At 32.9% G+C, this 16,108-nt stretch overlaps 1 protein-coding gene across 2 annotated transcripts in view; it reads left to right on the plus strand.

Moving 5' to 3' along the window:
* Window positions 1-16,108, plus strand: part of KPNA5 (karyopherin subunit alpha 5) — a 53,836-nt gene that overhangs the window by 8,167 nt on the left and 29,561 nt on the right. For both annotated transcript variants that reach the window (XM_053592259.1, XM_053592260.1), the window contains exons 3-7: window positions 381-482; window positions 609-708; window positions 3,175-3,269; window positions 11,428-11,559; window positions 13,821-13,909. In XM_053592259.1, the coding sequence (XP_053448234.1) occupies window positions 381-482; window positions 609-708; window positions 3,175-3,269; window positions 11,428-11,559; window positions 13,821-13,909 (518 nt within the window). The remainder of the gene's footprint in view (window positions 1-380; window positions 483-608; window positions 709-3,174; window positions 3,270-11,427; window positions 11,560-13,820; window positions 13,910-16,108) is intronic.

Genomic DNA, 16,108 nt, shown 5'->3' on the forward strand with positions numbered 1-16,108 from the left:
CCTACATAACATTTGCTTTTTAATTAAGATTTTCTTAGAAAAATTTTTAGACCTCTTATAATTTGGTATGGGAATATATGCATTTTCAAATGCTGTAAAATGTAAATGAATGTGTGCTCTACCGATGGGCTGGCCATTGGTAAAAGACATGGGATTGAAAATGATCCGAAGGAGTCTGTGCAGGGCAAAAGCTAACCTAGCCTGGAAAGTTTGACTTTTCGTAAATAGTTTAGATCTGCCTGGAATAATGATTGGGAAGTACTAAAATATTCACAATTTTAAATTATAAAATTACTACTTTCTTTTGTAAATGGAATTTTATGGCAATTGTATGTTTTATGGATTGGCTTAATGTATAAACTGATTTCTCTTTTTTGCAGTTGTTCAAACGCAGAAATGTCTCTTTACCCAGAAATGATGAGTCTATGCTAGAAAGTCCTATACAGGATCCGGATATCAGTTCCACTGTACCCATTCCAGAGGTATATTTTACAAAAATGGTTTTCAAATTGTACCTCAATATCAATATTTCATTGATATTATATACACCAAATATTATTCATACAAAATATTTACATGTTAATTATGTTTTCTTTTGTGTGTTTTAGGAAGAAGTCATTACTACAGATATGGTTCAGATGATTTTTTCTAATAATGCTGATCAACAGCTAACAGCAACACAGAAATTTAGAAAGCTGCTTTCTAAAGGCAAGAATTCTTTTCAGTGTGCTTATTTATATTATTATGGGATTTTGAGCTTTATTTTATTAGGTATTTTTTATTTTAAGATGCCTTTCTTTGCCAAACACAGTAGGTATTATTTTCCCTTTAAAAATATATTTTAAAATAACATCCATTTTTGTTCATTGTGTTATCAAAGTAACATTGATTGAAGAAAATTTGTAAATATAGGAGAATTTAAAGAAGCAAATATGAAAATCATTAATTTTGCTGCCAAGAAATAAAGTTTGAGATGCACATTTTTAAATTCTTATAGAAATATTTTTTCCGACATGAGCCTTCTAAATGGCACCATAACATTACAGAGTATGGATACAAAATAATGATTCAATTTAGCATTTCATTTTTTCTATCATAAGCAATGTTGAGACAATTATATAATCTAAAACTTCCTTAAAGTACTCACACAGATGAAAAAGTGGATCAAAGAGAATAAACTATATTAATTTACAGTCCTATCTTCAGTTTGTATAAGTATTTATTTCATTATATTTTTACCAACACAATTATCTTTAAGAAACAAATAAATGCTCATGTAATAGTAGCTCATTATATGGCTTAGGGTTTTTTGTTTTTTTTTTGTAATTAAGTTGAATATTTTTCCTTGTTTATTGACTGAATCTTGTACTTCATATATGGAGTTTATGTAATTAGTAATTCTAAGTATATGGAATTGCATATATGAACTGCTGAGATTTTCACAAGGCCCTTGGCTCAGCTGCCTTATCTTCCTAAGAGACAGCATTTAGTAGCTTATGAAGATTGAAAGAAATCTGGTTATCATGTCAGCATAAATTACAAGGCTATTATCTTTGCTTTCTTTTTGTAGCTCATGTGTATATAATAAATACATAACTTTTGTTTTCAATTCTTTACATCCCAAGCTAAAGTACCATAGCAGTGGTAAGAGATCTTTATATAATTAAGATCCTTGTTTTGATTTCTTTAAAGGTGGAAAGTAAAAGAATTAAATTTAGATACTGTTTTTTCCTGTTGATACTTTGTAACTTTATAATGACAGTATAAGCTAGGTCTGTATTAACATTTTGCAGAATCTGTACTTTTTATTTAGAACACCCAAATAAAACTTTAAGGGCATAGCTTTACTAACTTTGCAGAAATTTCCTAATTTTGGTCAGGTTTGAAAAATAGCCAATTTGTAGAAAAATGAAGGAAAGGAAAAAATAAGTTGTTTGTTAAGTAAACCATGTTTAACAATTGAGAACATGGTTTCTAGGATTTCAGCTAACTTAAAACTTAATGAAAATATTTTTCTGTATTATAAAGAGGGGTTCAGAAATTTTATGGCTATCATTTGCTTATTCATCCTACTCATTAAACACAATGTATTAGCTTTTCTACAAGTTATTTATAATCAGTGCCAGTCAAACAGAGGAAATAAGAAAAAGGAAGAGTCAAAAGTGGAAATGAGAATTCTCTTTTGTGTGAGTATATAGGTAATTCAGTAATAGACAGATTTAGGTGGTAGATACAGGGCAAGATGAACAAATAAACACAGTGATAGTAAGTTTGGTTTTGGTTATGCTACAGTTTTAAAGAAGGCGTGTATGTAAAAATGTATCAGATAGACACTTAGAAAAATGGACTGAAATCGATGAGAGAAGAATTCAGTTAAGGAGGTTAGATTTGTGAATTATCACAAATGATAATGAGGTTAGATTTGTGAATTATCACAAATGATAATGATAAGTGATATGTGAATAAATAGGTAAATTTTCTAAGAGAATAAACAGGAATAAGTCTAACTTAAAGGAACACCATCAGAGAAGTCACTGAAGAACTACAGGGGATACTTCTTGCTGAAGCCAACGTAGAAGGAAGAGTTCTTTATACTTAGAATGACAGTACCTGAAGTATCTCTCTTTGAATTTTACATGAATTTCCAAGAGATTTTGTAATTTTCAAAAGCCCTGTGCATTTTATGAAAATTTATTAACAATTATAGATAATTCCAATAGCATTTCTATAAATAATAATACGAAACAGAATCTCATCTGGCTGAAAGACAGCAGGCAAGGCATGGTTGATAGTGAAGGAGATGTCCTTAGAAATTGAGAGTAGTACCATTATATGAAGAATTAGTGGAAACTTTATTGTTCAATTAGTGTTTTAAGTATTGACTGAAATACTTGTAAAAGTGACCTCATCTATAGCCTTTAACTTATGAAGTTTAAATATTTATCTAGAAAGTTTTTAAAAATTACATTATTGCAATTAATGAAAGAATAGAATTTACTTTGTAAAAATAATGTAATTATGAGAACATTTGTCTTAAGTCACATGTAGCTAAGGGTTTTAAACTTGGTTGAATGAAACTTAGGAGAGAGTTGTGTGGCCTGTTAATTGACATAGGGACCAAATCATTGTCTTTTCTTGTCTATTTAATAACTTAATTTTTTTTTTAATTTTTAGAACCTAATCCGCCAATTGATCAAGTTATACAGAAACCAGGAGTCGTACAGAGATTTGTGAAATTTCTTGAAAGAAATGAAAATTGTACTCTACAAGTGAGTCTAAAGTTTGCTTTCTTAATTTCTTTCTAGAAATGACATATGATTAGAATTTCTAGTGAAAGCAGCTTATATAATGCTATTGTAAGCATTCAGTAAAGACTTGGCAATTCAAGGAATAGGCAGTGTGAACTGTCTTGCCTTGGGTGTGGTTGCAAGGCTAATTTTTTTCTGGGAATTGTTACGGTATTAAACAAGTTTGAAAAAATATTTAAAATCTTTATTAATGTTGATAAAAATTTTATGGTTGTCAACATTCAGTAGCTTCCTGTTAAAATATTAACTTCAGTGATTAAATTTATTTTGTTTCTTAGCTAAGTAGGGTTGTAACTTTTACTTACTAAAACATTTTTAGCTGATCGATCTGCTCCTTTTTTCGAAAAAGAATAAATTAGTATCTACTAAAAATGTGACTAAAGTTAGAGTTACTTCAGTCAAGCTAAAGAACATTGCTTCTCAACCAGGATATAGTTATAGTTTTAAGGTATCCTCCAAATAATTTGCTCCTGATGGTAAATTACTAAAGTTTGCAAGTATTTTAGCATTAATTAAAAGAAAGATTGCCTCCCTGACTTTTATTTCTGTTTTTTAAGTAAGAGTACGAGGTGGCATTTTACCTATTGGGAGTTGCACAGAGCAAACACTGTCAGTTACATCTGACTTATCAATGCTGTTCATAATGGAGGACTGTTATTTGAGTAATAGTTGTTGAATTTACAATTTATTGTAGTAGTCCACTTCTCTAAATAATTTGGGAAATATTTTAAGTGTAAACAAAGCAATGTGTTGCACGTGTGAATGTGAAAATTGTTGAAAATGTTTACAATAAGAGTCTCTGAGGCAAAGACTACTTAATTCATGTTACAATTTTATTGTGAATTATTTTGAGCTAGAGGTCATGTGAATTAGTCCCTTTGCTTTATATACACTTCAGTCCATACTAAAATCTGGGCCTCCTGATACCTAGTTTGTTATTTGGCTTTTTAATTCCAACTGAATGAAAGAAGATGAGTGAATATTGATATTTAAAATTGAGTGCTAGTTTGAGCCAAACATTATGTAAGTTATCATAGTTCTAAAATTAAGACGTTGTCCCTGTCTCCAGAAATTCTTTACTCTCTGCTGGGAAATGTGAATATAAAAGAGGTCTGTGATAAACAAAATGCTCTGAGAACACAGAGGATATAGCAGCTTACTCTGGTAGAAGGGTGTCCAACCTAGGGCCCACAGTGAGGACTTTTTTTGCTTATCTATGATGAGGGGTATCATGAACAACATATGTGTAGACTTTTTTTTGAAGGTCTATGCATATTAAAATGCTAATAGCTTTGCTTAACATTTATGTCTTTAATGTGTGGCCCAAGACTACTCTCGTCCAATATGTGGCAAAAGAAGAAAAGGCTGGACACCCATGGTTTAGAGGAAGTCAGAGATGACGTCACAGAAGTAGTGTTGCAGGACTGCTGTTGAGGATGAAGGGGACTCTGGCAGCCTGAAGAGAGGAAAATTAATACTAGATTGAGAGGGTAACATGTTCAGAGAGCATAGTGTATCTGAAAACATTGAGAACTTGGGCATTTATTAATCACTATAATTAAAACCAGAAGAAAGTCAACAGCATGGCCTTGGGGCAGCTACGTATTGAGCTAGGTTACCCAAGTGCATATAAAATATGCCAGTTAAGATGATTCATCTGTTTAATAGAGAGGCTTCAAACTGGGGACCCATAGGCCAGATTGGCTACAGATAAATTTTATTTGTCCAACATATATTTTTAAAACATGGGAATTAGATGCTGGACTTTTAAACATTGGGAAATTCAAATGAATGTCCAGATTTTTAGCTGCTTCTGACAAATCAGAAGATTTGGCATTGTTCCCAGAGCTGAATAGGACTTCTGCCTCCCTTACCCCTTTTTTAATTAGGAAGTTTTTCTTTTAATTGTAGCCAGGGACTCCTGATTTTTCCACAGTTCTCACTGGCTTGTATTACTCACTTTATTTTAATTGTCTGATGGTAGGTTTGTGAATTTACCAGTTTTCACTTATACTTTCTCCTTGGGATGCCAAGGGCAGTTTTGTAAACTTTGGTTGTCCTTTAATTTCTTTCACTGTCTGCAATCAGTTAACATTATGATCTCCAATATTTTTAATATAAATTTCTTCTCAATATGGACAAAGCAGAGCAACAAGAAAAATATATAAAATAAATTCCTTCTTTAAAATACTTTCCTAGTCTTACACATAATAGTAGCTATACTTTTCAGTATTGTATTTATGTTCTTTGGGTGCATTTTTTATTATTCATAATGTCCCAGTGCATATGAAAAGTAGTCTAGGTGAAATATTTTTTAGCCATAGTTACTCTTAGACTGGCTATGGCTTTTGTATGTCGCCTTCAACTAGTTTATGCGCTAGTTTATTACTTTTGAGCCATTGTCGAATTTTCTTAGTTGCTTCTGTTTTAAGTCCGTAATGTTTATTTGAATGTAATTAATATTGGGTAACTTTTCAAAGGCTTTTCTGTTTAAAAGAATACCAGAAGTCCTAGTCTTAGGCTTGCTAATAATGAACCCTTAATGTTGAACAATACCTAAAAATTTCAACCTCTGATTTTCTTGTTTCTTAAAAGAGAAGGATACTTGATCCTTAGGATAACTTTATGATTTTTAAGTTCCCAAACTATACTATTACTTTATTAAGTAGTATCTCTTATTTATTCATTTTTATTTTTAATTATTATGGGTAGATGATAGTTGGGTATCTTTATTCTTATTTGTTTTTAAACTGCTTGCTTTAGAACAGTTGGCTCTCTAATAGTAAATATTAGGAATTTTGTGAATTACAAACTCAAATGTGTTTATATTTTGTAAATTTTCATTATATTCTTTCTCAGTTCTTACTTTTTTCTATTGAAGAATGCTTTTTTTCTCTAAGGGTTTTCATCTATGAAATCTGATTTCTGATTTCACAATGAATCTATTATGTCAGTTTTACTTTCTTTTTTTTTTTTTTCTTTTATTGTTGGGGATTCATTGAGGGTACAATAAGCCAGGTTACACTGATTACAATTGTTAGGTAAAGTCCCTCTTGCAATCATGTCTTACCCCAATAAAGTGTGACACACACCAAGGCCCCCCCCTGCCCTCCATCCCTATTTCTGCTTTTACTCCCCCCCGTAACCTTAATTGTCATTAATTGTCCTCATATCAAAATTGAGTACATAGGATTCATGCTTCTCCATTCTTGTGATGCTTTACTAAGAATAATGTCTTCCACTTCCATCCAGGTTAATACGAAGGATGTAAAGTCTCCATTTTTTTTTAATAGCTGAATAGTATTCCATGGTATACATATACCACAGCGTGTTAATCCATTCCTGGGTTGGTGGGCATTTAGGCTGTTTCCACATTTTGGCAATTGTAAATTGAGCTGCAATAAACAGTCTAGTACAAGTGTCCTTATGATAAAAGGATTTTCTTCCTTCTGGGTATATGCCCAGTAATGGGATTGCAGGATCAAATGGGAGGTCTAACTTGAGTGCTTTGAGGTTTCTCCATACTTCCTTCCAGAAAGGTTGTACTAGTTTGCAGTCCCACCAGCAGTGTAAAAGTGTTCCCTTCTCTCCACATCCACGCCAGCATCTGCAGTTTTGAGATTTTGTGATGTGGGCCATTCTCACTGGGGTTAGATGATATCTCAGGGTTGTTTTGATTTGCATTTCTCTAATATATAGAGATGATGAACATTTTTTCATGTGTCTGTTAGCCATTCGTCTGTCATCTTTAGAGAAGGTTCTATTCATGTCTCTTGTCCATTGATATATGGGATTGTTGGCTTTTTTCATGTGGATTAATTTGAGTTCTCTATAGATCCTAGTTATCAAGCTTTTGTCTGATTGAAAATATGCAAATATCCTTTCCCATTCTGTAGGTTGTCTCTTTGCTTTGGTTATTGTCTCCTTAGCTGTACAGAAGCTTTTCAGTTTAGTGAAGTCCCATTTGTTTATTTTTGTTGTTGTTGCAATTGCCATGGCGGTCTTCTTCATGAAGTCTTTCCCCAGGCCAATATCTTCCAGTGTTTTTCCTATGCTTTCTTTGAGGATTTTTATTGTTTCATGTCTTAAATTTAAGTCCTTTATCCATCTTGAGTCAATTTTTGTGAGTGGGGAAAGGTGTGGGTCCAGTTTCAGTCTTTTACATGTAGACATCCAGTTCTCCCAACACTATTTATTGAATAGGGAGTCTTTCCCCCAAGGTATGTTCTTGTTTGGTTTATCGAAGATTAGGTGGTTGTAAGATGTTAGTTTCATTTCTTGGTTTTCAATTCGATTCCAAGTGTCTATGTCTCTGTTTTTGTGCCAGTACCATGCTGTCTTGAGCACTATGGCTTTGTAGTACAGACTAAAATCTGGTATGCTGATGTCCCCAGCTTTATTTTTATTACTGAGAACTGCCTTAGCTATATGGGGTTTTTTCCAGTTCCGTTCAAAACTCAGAATCATTTTCTCCAAATCTTGAAAGTACGATGTTGGTATTTTGATAGGAATGGCATTGAATAGGTAGATTGCTTTGGGAAGTATAGACATTTTAACAATGTTGATTCTTCCCATCCATAAGCATGGTATGTTCTTCCATTTGTTAATATCCTCTGCTATTTCCTTTCTGAGGATTTCATAGTTTTCTTTATAGAGGTCCTTCACCTCCTTCGTTAGGTATATTCCTAGGTATTTCATTTTCTTTGAGACTATGGTGAAGGGAGTTGTGTCCTTAATTAGCTTCTCATCTTGACTGTTATTGGTGTATACAAAGGCTACTGACTTGTGGACATTGATTTTATATCCTGAAACATTACTGTATTTTTTGATGACTTCTAGGAGTCTTGCGGTTGAGTCTTTGGGGTTCTCTAAGTATAAGATCATGTCGTCAGCAAAGAGGGAGAGTTTGACCTCCTCTGTTCCCATTTGGATTCCCTTTATTTCCTTGTCTCGCCTAATTGTATTGGCTAGAACTTCCAGCACTATGTTGAATAGTAAAGGTGACAGAGGACAACCTTGTCTGGTTCCAGTTCTAAGAGGAAAAGCTTTCAGTTTTACTCCATTCAGTAAAATATTTAGAATACACATGTTGAAAATAATTTAGAATACACATGTTGAAAACAATAAAGGAAACTGCTAATAAAGTGGAAAATAACCAAAAGGAAATCCAAAAACAGAATCAAATAAGAGATGAACGATATGAAGAATATAAAAAGGATATAGCAGAGCTGAAGGAACTGAAACAGTCAATTAGGGAACTTAAAGATGCAATGGAAAGTATCAGCAACAGGTTAGACCATGCAGAAGAAAGAATTTCAGAGGTAGAAGACAAAGTTCTTGAGATAACTCAGGTAGTAAAAGAGGCAGAAAAGAAGAGAGAGAAAGCAGAACGTTCACTGTCAGAATTATGGGACTTTATGAAGCGTTCCAACATACGAGTTATAGGAATCCCAGAAGGGGAAGAAGAATGCCCCAGAGGAACGGAAGCCATACTAGAGAATATTATAAAAGAAAATTTCCCAAATATCACCAAAGATTCTGACACACTGCTTTCAGAGGGATATCGGACTCCAGGTCGCCTCAACTCTAACCGAGCTTCTCCAAGACACATTGTGATGAACCTGTCCAAAGTCAAGACGAAAGAAAAGATTCTGCAAGCTGCCAGGAGTAAGCACCAGTTGACCTATAGGGGTAAATCCATCAGAGTGACCGCAGACTTCTCTAATGAAACTTTCCAAGCAAGAAGACAATGGTCATCTAACTTTAATCTACTTAAACAGAACAATTTCCAGCCCAGAATTCTGTACCCTGCTAAGCTAAGTTTAAAAATTGATGGAGAAATCAAATCATTTACGGATATACAAACATTGAGGAAATTCGCCACAACAAGACCAGCTCTACAGGAAATACTTCAACCTGTTCTGCACACTGACCACCACAATGGATCAGCAGCAAAGTAAGAACTCAGAAATTAAAGGACAGAACCAAACCTCCACACTGATGCAAAAGATAAAACTAAGCAATGGACTCTCACAAAATAAGATGAATAGAATACTACTACACTTATCAATTATCTCAATAAATGTTAATGGCTTGAATTCCCCACTGAAGAGACACAGATTGGCTGACTGGATTAAAAAACACAAGCCATCCATTTGCTATCTGCAAGAAACACACCTGGCTTCAAAAGACAAATTAAAGCTCCGAGTCAAGGGTTGGAAGACAATTTTTCAGGCAAATGGAATTCAGAAGAAAAGAGGAGTTGCTTTCTTATTTTCAGATACATGTGGATTTAAAGCAACTAACGTCAAAAAAGACAAAGATGGTCAGTTTATATTGGTCAAGAGAAAAATACAACAAGAAGACGTTTCAATTCTAAATATTTATGCATCCAATTTAAATGCTCCCAGATTCTTGAAACAGACCTTACTCAGTCTGAGCAATATGATATCTGATAATACCATAATAACAGGGGACTTTAACACTCCTGTTACAGAGCTGGACAGATCCTCTAAACAGAAATTAAACAAAGATATAAGAGATTTAAATGAGACCCTAGAACAACTGTGCTTGATAGACGCATATAGAACACTCCATCCCAAAGATAAAGAATATACATTCTTCTGATCACCCCATGGGACATTCTCCAAAATTGATCATATCCTGGGACACAAAACAAATATCAACAGAATCAAAAGAATTGAAATTTTACCTTGTGTCTTCTCAGACCATAAGTCACTAAAGGTGGAACTCAACTCTAACAAAAGCGCTCGACCCGACACAAAGGTATGGAAATTAAACAATCTTCTGTTGAATAACAGATGGGTGCAGGAAGAAATAAAACAGGAAATAATTAACTTCCTTGAGCATAACAACAATGAAGACACAAGCTACCAAAACCTGTGGGATACTGCAAAAGCAGTTTTGAGAGGAAAATTCATCGCTTTAGATGCCTACATTCGAAAAACAGAAAGAGAGCGCATCAACAATCTCACAAGCCATCTTATGGAATTGGAAAAAGAAGAACAATCTAAGCCTAAACTCAGTAGAAGAAAAGAAATATCCAAAATCAAATCAGAGATCAATGAAATTGAAAACAAAAGAATCATTCAGAAAATTAATGAAACAAGGAGTTGGTTTTTTGAAAAAATAAATAAAATAGATAAACCATTGGCCAGACTAACGAGGAATAGAAAAGTAAAATCTCTAGTAACCTCAATCCGAAATGATAAAGGGGAAATAACAACTGATCCCACAGAGATACAAGAGATCATCTCTGAATACTACCAGAAACTCTATGCCCAGAAATTTGACAATGTGAAGGAAATGGATCAATATTTGGAATCACACCCTCTCTCCCTAGACGCAGCCAGGAAGAAATAGAGCTCCTGAACAGACCAATTTCAAGCACTGAGATCAAAGAAACAATAAAAAATCTTCCAACCAAAAAATGCCCTGGTCCAGATGGCTTCACACCAGAATTCTATCAAACCTTCAAGGAAGAGCTTATTCCTGTACTGCAGAAATTATTCCAAATAATTGAGGAAGAAGGAATCTTCCCCAACACTTTCTATGAAGCAAACATCACCCTGATACCAAAACCAGGAAAAGACCCAAAGAAAAAGAATTTCAGACCAATCTTATGAATATAGATGCAAAAATTCTCAACAAAATCCTATCCAGTAGATTACAGCTTATCATCAAAAAAGTCATTCATCATGATCAAGTAGGCTTCATCCCAGGGATGCAAGGCTGGTTTAACATACGCAAGTCCATAAACGTTATCCACCATATTAACAGAGGCAAAAATAAAGATCACATGATCCTCTGAATAGATGCAGAAAAAGCATTTGATAAAATCCAGCATCCTTTTCTAATTAGAACACTGAAGAGTATAGGCATAGGTGGCACATTTCTAAAACTGATTGAAGCTATCTATGACAAACCCACAGCCAATATTTTACTGAATAGAGTAAAACTGAAAGCTTTTCCTCTTAGAACTGGAGTCAGTTTTACTTTCAAACTTGTCCAGCTAAGTCTTTACTTCCTCTGTCCTTCCCTGTTTTTCCTTTCTGACATTTCTTTGGTATTTTCATTTATTTTACTGTTTTCTCTTTAGTTCGAAGCTGCATGGGCATTGACTAATATAGCTTCTGGAACGTTTCTGCATACCAAGGTAGTGATTGAAACTGGGGCCGTTCCAATTTTTATCAAACTTCTTAATTCTGAACATGAAGATGTTCAAGAACAGGTAAGTTTCTGATTTGTATTGTCATATTTAATAGAATTTTCTCTTGAAAGTACCATTTATTATGATTTATAAGTTACTTTTGTGCTTAATTGCCTATATATTTCATTTATCAAGATAAAGGAGTTTTTTTAGTATCAAATTAGAAAGGAGGAAGAATGAACTATTTCAGGCATAATCCTGACTACTGTGTAATAGTGAGCTCAGGTAGAATATGAGTTACTGTTCTTATTTACAAAGCAGTCCACTGAGACTCAGAAAGGTTAGTAGCAAAGCTCAAGTTACAGTAAATGTCTGAACCAGCTTTTAAACCTTTGGCTGGTTTGACTACTTGTTCTGCGCATTTATGTATGTATCTGGATTATTTTGTTATTTCTTTATAAAATATCACACTGCTTTGAATCAAACCATTTTTTAATAAACTTCATTATAAGAGGGAAAATTTAATCACATATATGTGCCATCCAGAGAAAATTAAGTAGTTTGGTATTTTTATTTTGCATCATTTTTATATACATTAATCTGTTGATTTCTCTATTATTCCATTCATTGTTTAGTTTTGTATCATTTTTTTTCCAGTTAACACTAAATTGGTATTATTCTTTTAAGAAAATTATACTTCTCTGTATCCACTCAGGCGTCTACCATAATTTCTTTTCTGTTCCTCAGTTGTTGTACATGTGAATTATTTCTAGCTTATTAGTATTGTTAATACTGTTGTGATGAACATCATCATGTATCATTAATCATTATGTGCCTGTTAATTATTGTTTAGGGAAAAAGATGAATGAATAAATTTTTTAAAGCTCTTAGTATGTACTTTATACTTGGCTTCCAAAAAATTACACCAATTAATGTCCCCACCAATAGAATATTGTACTTCACAGAGTAAAAAAAAGTGTTTAAAGGTTTTCTTAAAAAATAAAACATGTCTACTGTAGCTATTAAAAATATTAAATCATATTTTAAACATTTCGCAGTTGAAAAATAACATGTATACTTTTGTACTTAGCTGAAAAATTTGAAATAAGAAAATAATAATTATATTTGCATAATTTCTCATCTAATGAAACTTAATAAGTGAATAATTTGATTTTTTGCTACCATGTATTTTGTTGTCGTTGAGACAAGGTGTCATTGTTGCTTGGGGTGGAGGGCAGTGGCATCATCATAGCTATGGCAACCTCCAATTTGTAAGCCCATGTCATCTCCCACTTCAGCCTCCTGAGTAGCTGGAAATTCTGACTTGTGCTTCTACGCCCAGCTAAGTTTTTTTTGTTTGTTTGTTTGGTAGAGATGGGATTTTTTGTTTGTTTGGTGGAGATGGGATTTTTGTTTGTTTGGTAGAGATGGGATTTCACTATAGCCTGGGCTGTACTTGAACTCCTGGTTTCAATATTCTCCCTCCTTGTCCTCCCAAAGTTCTAGGATTATAGGCATGAGCCACTAGGCCTGGCACTGTTACCATTTATTTTAACAATTATAATGCACTCCAACTGATCTTACTCTTATTTGTAAGGACCACCCCAAGCTAATTTTTGTATTAGCTATAACTCACTTTTCTGTGCTTTGTCTCTTTCTCTTCTTCTATTATAAATCAATCCCTTTGCACTGAATGGATTTCTTGGCATAGGAGCAAACCTCCAGTATAAGTACAGTCATGAGTAACTTAACAGGGATGAATTCTGAGAAATACGTTATCATGTGATTTCATGGTTGTGTGAACATCATAAAGTATACTTTTGTATATATATATAGTCTACTACACACTCAAGCTGTGTGGTATACCTTATACTAGGTTGCAGATCGGTACAGCATGTTATTGTACTGAATACCACAGGCAATTGTAACATAGTGGTAAGTACATCTAAACAGGAAAGATACAATACAAATATATTATAATCTTATGGGATCATCATCATATATGTGGTCTATTGTTGACAAAAGTGTTATGATGTGGCATATGGCTAATTGGAAAATATGCTAAATATATTTCATCTCTCCATGTAGATACAGAGTAGAAAAATGATGTTTATTGAACATTATAGCTATTTTACTGTCATGCAAAAAACCTTTTAAAATATCCTATTTTTCAAATGATTAAAAATATTATTAAATAGCATTTTCAAAGTTTTTCTTTCTTAATGTCCTCCTTTTATTTTTTTATGTTGCTAAAAACTATTGCTTTGTTCATTTAATGCTAAAATCTCATTCTGAAAAGAAAACACTTTATTTAAGATATTATCTTAATTTTTCTTCCTAAGGCAGTTTGGGCACTTGGTAACATTGCAGGTGACAATGCAGAATGCAGAGATTTTGTATTGAATTGTGAAATACTTCCACCTCTTTTAGAGTGAGTACTTTGTTTAAATTTATCACAATTAAGTACATATCTTAAACTATATATACTATATTTCTATATACACAATTAAGTTCTTCAGTGAATCTCTTAAATTTGTATTATGGTTAACCATGCCTTCAGTAGTGTGAAAGTAAGTAAAACCAACAGAAATTTTCAAATTGTATTTATTTATTATTTTTTTATGTTCTCCTAAGCCATACTTAAGAGTACACCGGTCATTGTTTACTCAATGCTTGCTGTGCTAATTCATTCTACAAAACAAGGATATATAGTAGTATATAATACAATAAAATGTAAATGTTGCTGTAGCAGGGACTTATGGTTATTTAGTATGTTAGCAGGTTTTTATATTTGATTTTGAAATATTCAGAGAACAAAAATCCACTGAATGCAGTGGCTTGATCATAGTTCACTGTAACCTTGAATTCTTAAGCTCAAGCAATCTTCCTGCCTCATTCTTTTGAGTAGCTGAGACTACAGCAAGGCACTACCACACCTAGCTAGTTTTATTCTTACTTGTGGAGAAAGGGTCTTGCTGTGTTGCTCAAGATGAACCTGAACTCCTGACCGTAAGCTAACTTCCCACTGCATCCTCCCAGTGTGCTGGCATTTCAAGTATGAGTAACCATGCCTAGCCCAATTCTATCAGTTTTTGCTTCATGTATTTTGAGGCAATATAAGATCATATAAGTTTATAAGTGTTACTAAATTCTTGATAGATTGACTGTTTATCAATATGTACAGTCTTTTTCTCTTAAAACAATTTTTAACTAAAAGTCTACTTTATCTGATATTAGAGTAACTACTGTGGCTCTCTGTTTGTTATTATTTACTTAGAAATCTTTCCCATTCTTTCACTTTTAGCTGACTTATGTCTTTAAATCTAAAATGAGTCTTTTACAGACATTATTGGATGGTCATAGTTTTTTTGTTTGTTTTTTGAATGTATTCTGCCAGTTACTGACTTTTGAGAGTTTAATCTATTTACATTTAGTGTAGCTGCTGATAAGGGAGGACTGACTTTTGCAATTTTGGTGTTTTTTTTTTTCTCATGTTATATCTTTTTTCCTCTATGTGTAATATTTCTTTTTCTATTTTTTAAAGTTATTTTCTTAATAGTTATTCTACTCTTGAGGTATACAATTAATATTTTAAACTTACAACCTTGTTTGAATTATTAGTAGTTTTGCTTCAAAATTTTATAAAAATTCTGCTGCTATACATTTCTGTCCTACCTTAAAGTTGTTGCCACAAATTGTGTCATTATACATTGTGTGTTCATTACCATATATTTATAATTATTTTATGCATTTGCTATACATTTGTCCCAGTTTAAAGTTGTTGCCACAAATTGCATCATTAATGTGTGCTCATTACCATATATTTATAATTATTATATATTTTCTCTTTTAAATTGCATAGACGCAAAAGAGAAATTATGAACCAAAATATGTCATAATATTGTCTGCTATATTTACCTATATAGTTATCTTTAGCAGGATTTTTTTTTTTATTTTTTATTTCTTTGTATGGTCTCAGGGTATTGTCTATTGCACTTTCATTTCAGCTTACGGGACTCCCTTTTTCAGCTTTGTTTTTCTGGGAATCTCTTATTTTCTCCTTCAGTTTTGAAGGGTAGTTTGGTAAATATAGATTTGGTTGACGGGTTTGTTTGTTCCTTTTAGCACTTTTAACATGTCACCCCATTACTTCTGTCCTCCATGGTTTTTGCTGAGAAATCAGACTTTGGTCTTAATGAGTGACACTATTGTCCCTTCCCTCTTTTTGTTTTCAAGATTCTGTATTTGGTTTTGGACAGTTTGATTATGTCTTGGTGTGTATCTCTTTTGAGTTTACCTTACTTTGAGTTCATTTGGTTTCTTAGATGTATAGAGGTTTTTTTTATTATTATATTTGAAACGTTTTTCAGCCATTATTTCTTCAGATTTTTTTTTTTTTTTTTTTTTGCCCCTTTTCTCCTCAGTCTTCCATTATGTATGTATTGGTATGCTTGATCTTGTCCTAATTCATTTTGTATCCTTTCTGGGCCTCAGACTACGTAACTTCAATGGACCTGTCTTCAGGTTCATGAATTCTTTCTTCCACCTTCTCAAATCTGCTGTTAGAACTGCCCTAGTGAAATCTTTTTTTTTTTTTTTTTCTTTTTTTTTTTTGAGACAGAGTCTCACT

The sequence above is a fragment of the Nycticebus coucang genome, chromosome 5 (assembly GCF_027406575.1).
Source record: "Nycticebus coucang isolate mNycCou1 chromosome 5, mNycCou1.pri, whole genome shotgun sequence".
NCBI lineage: Eukaryota > Metazoa > Chordata > Mammalia > Primates > Lorisidae > Nycticebus > Nycticebus coucang.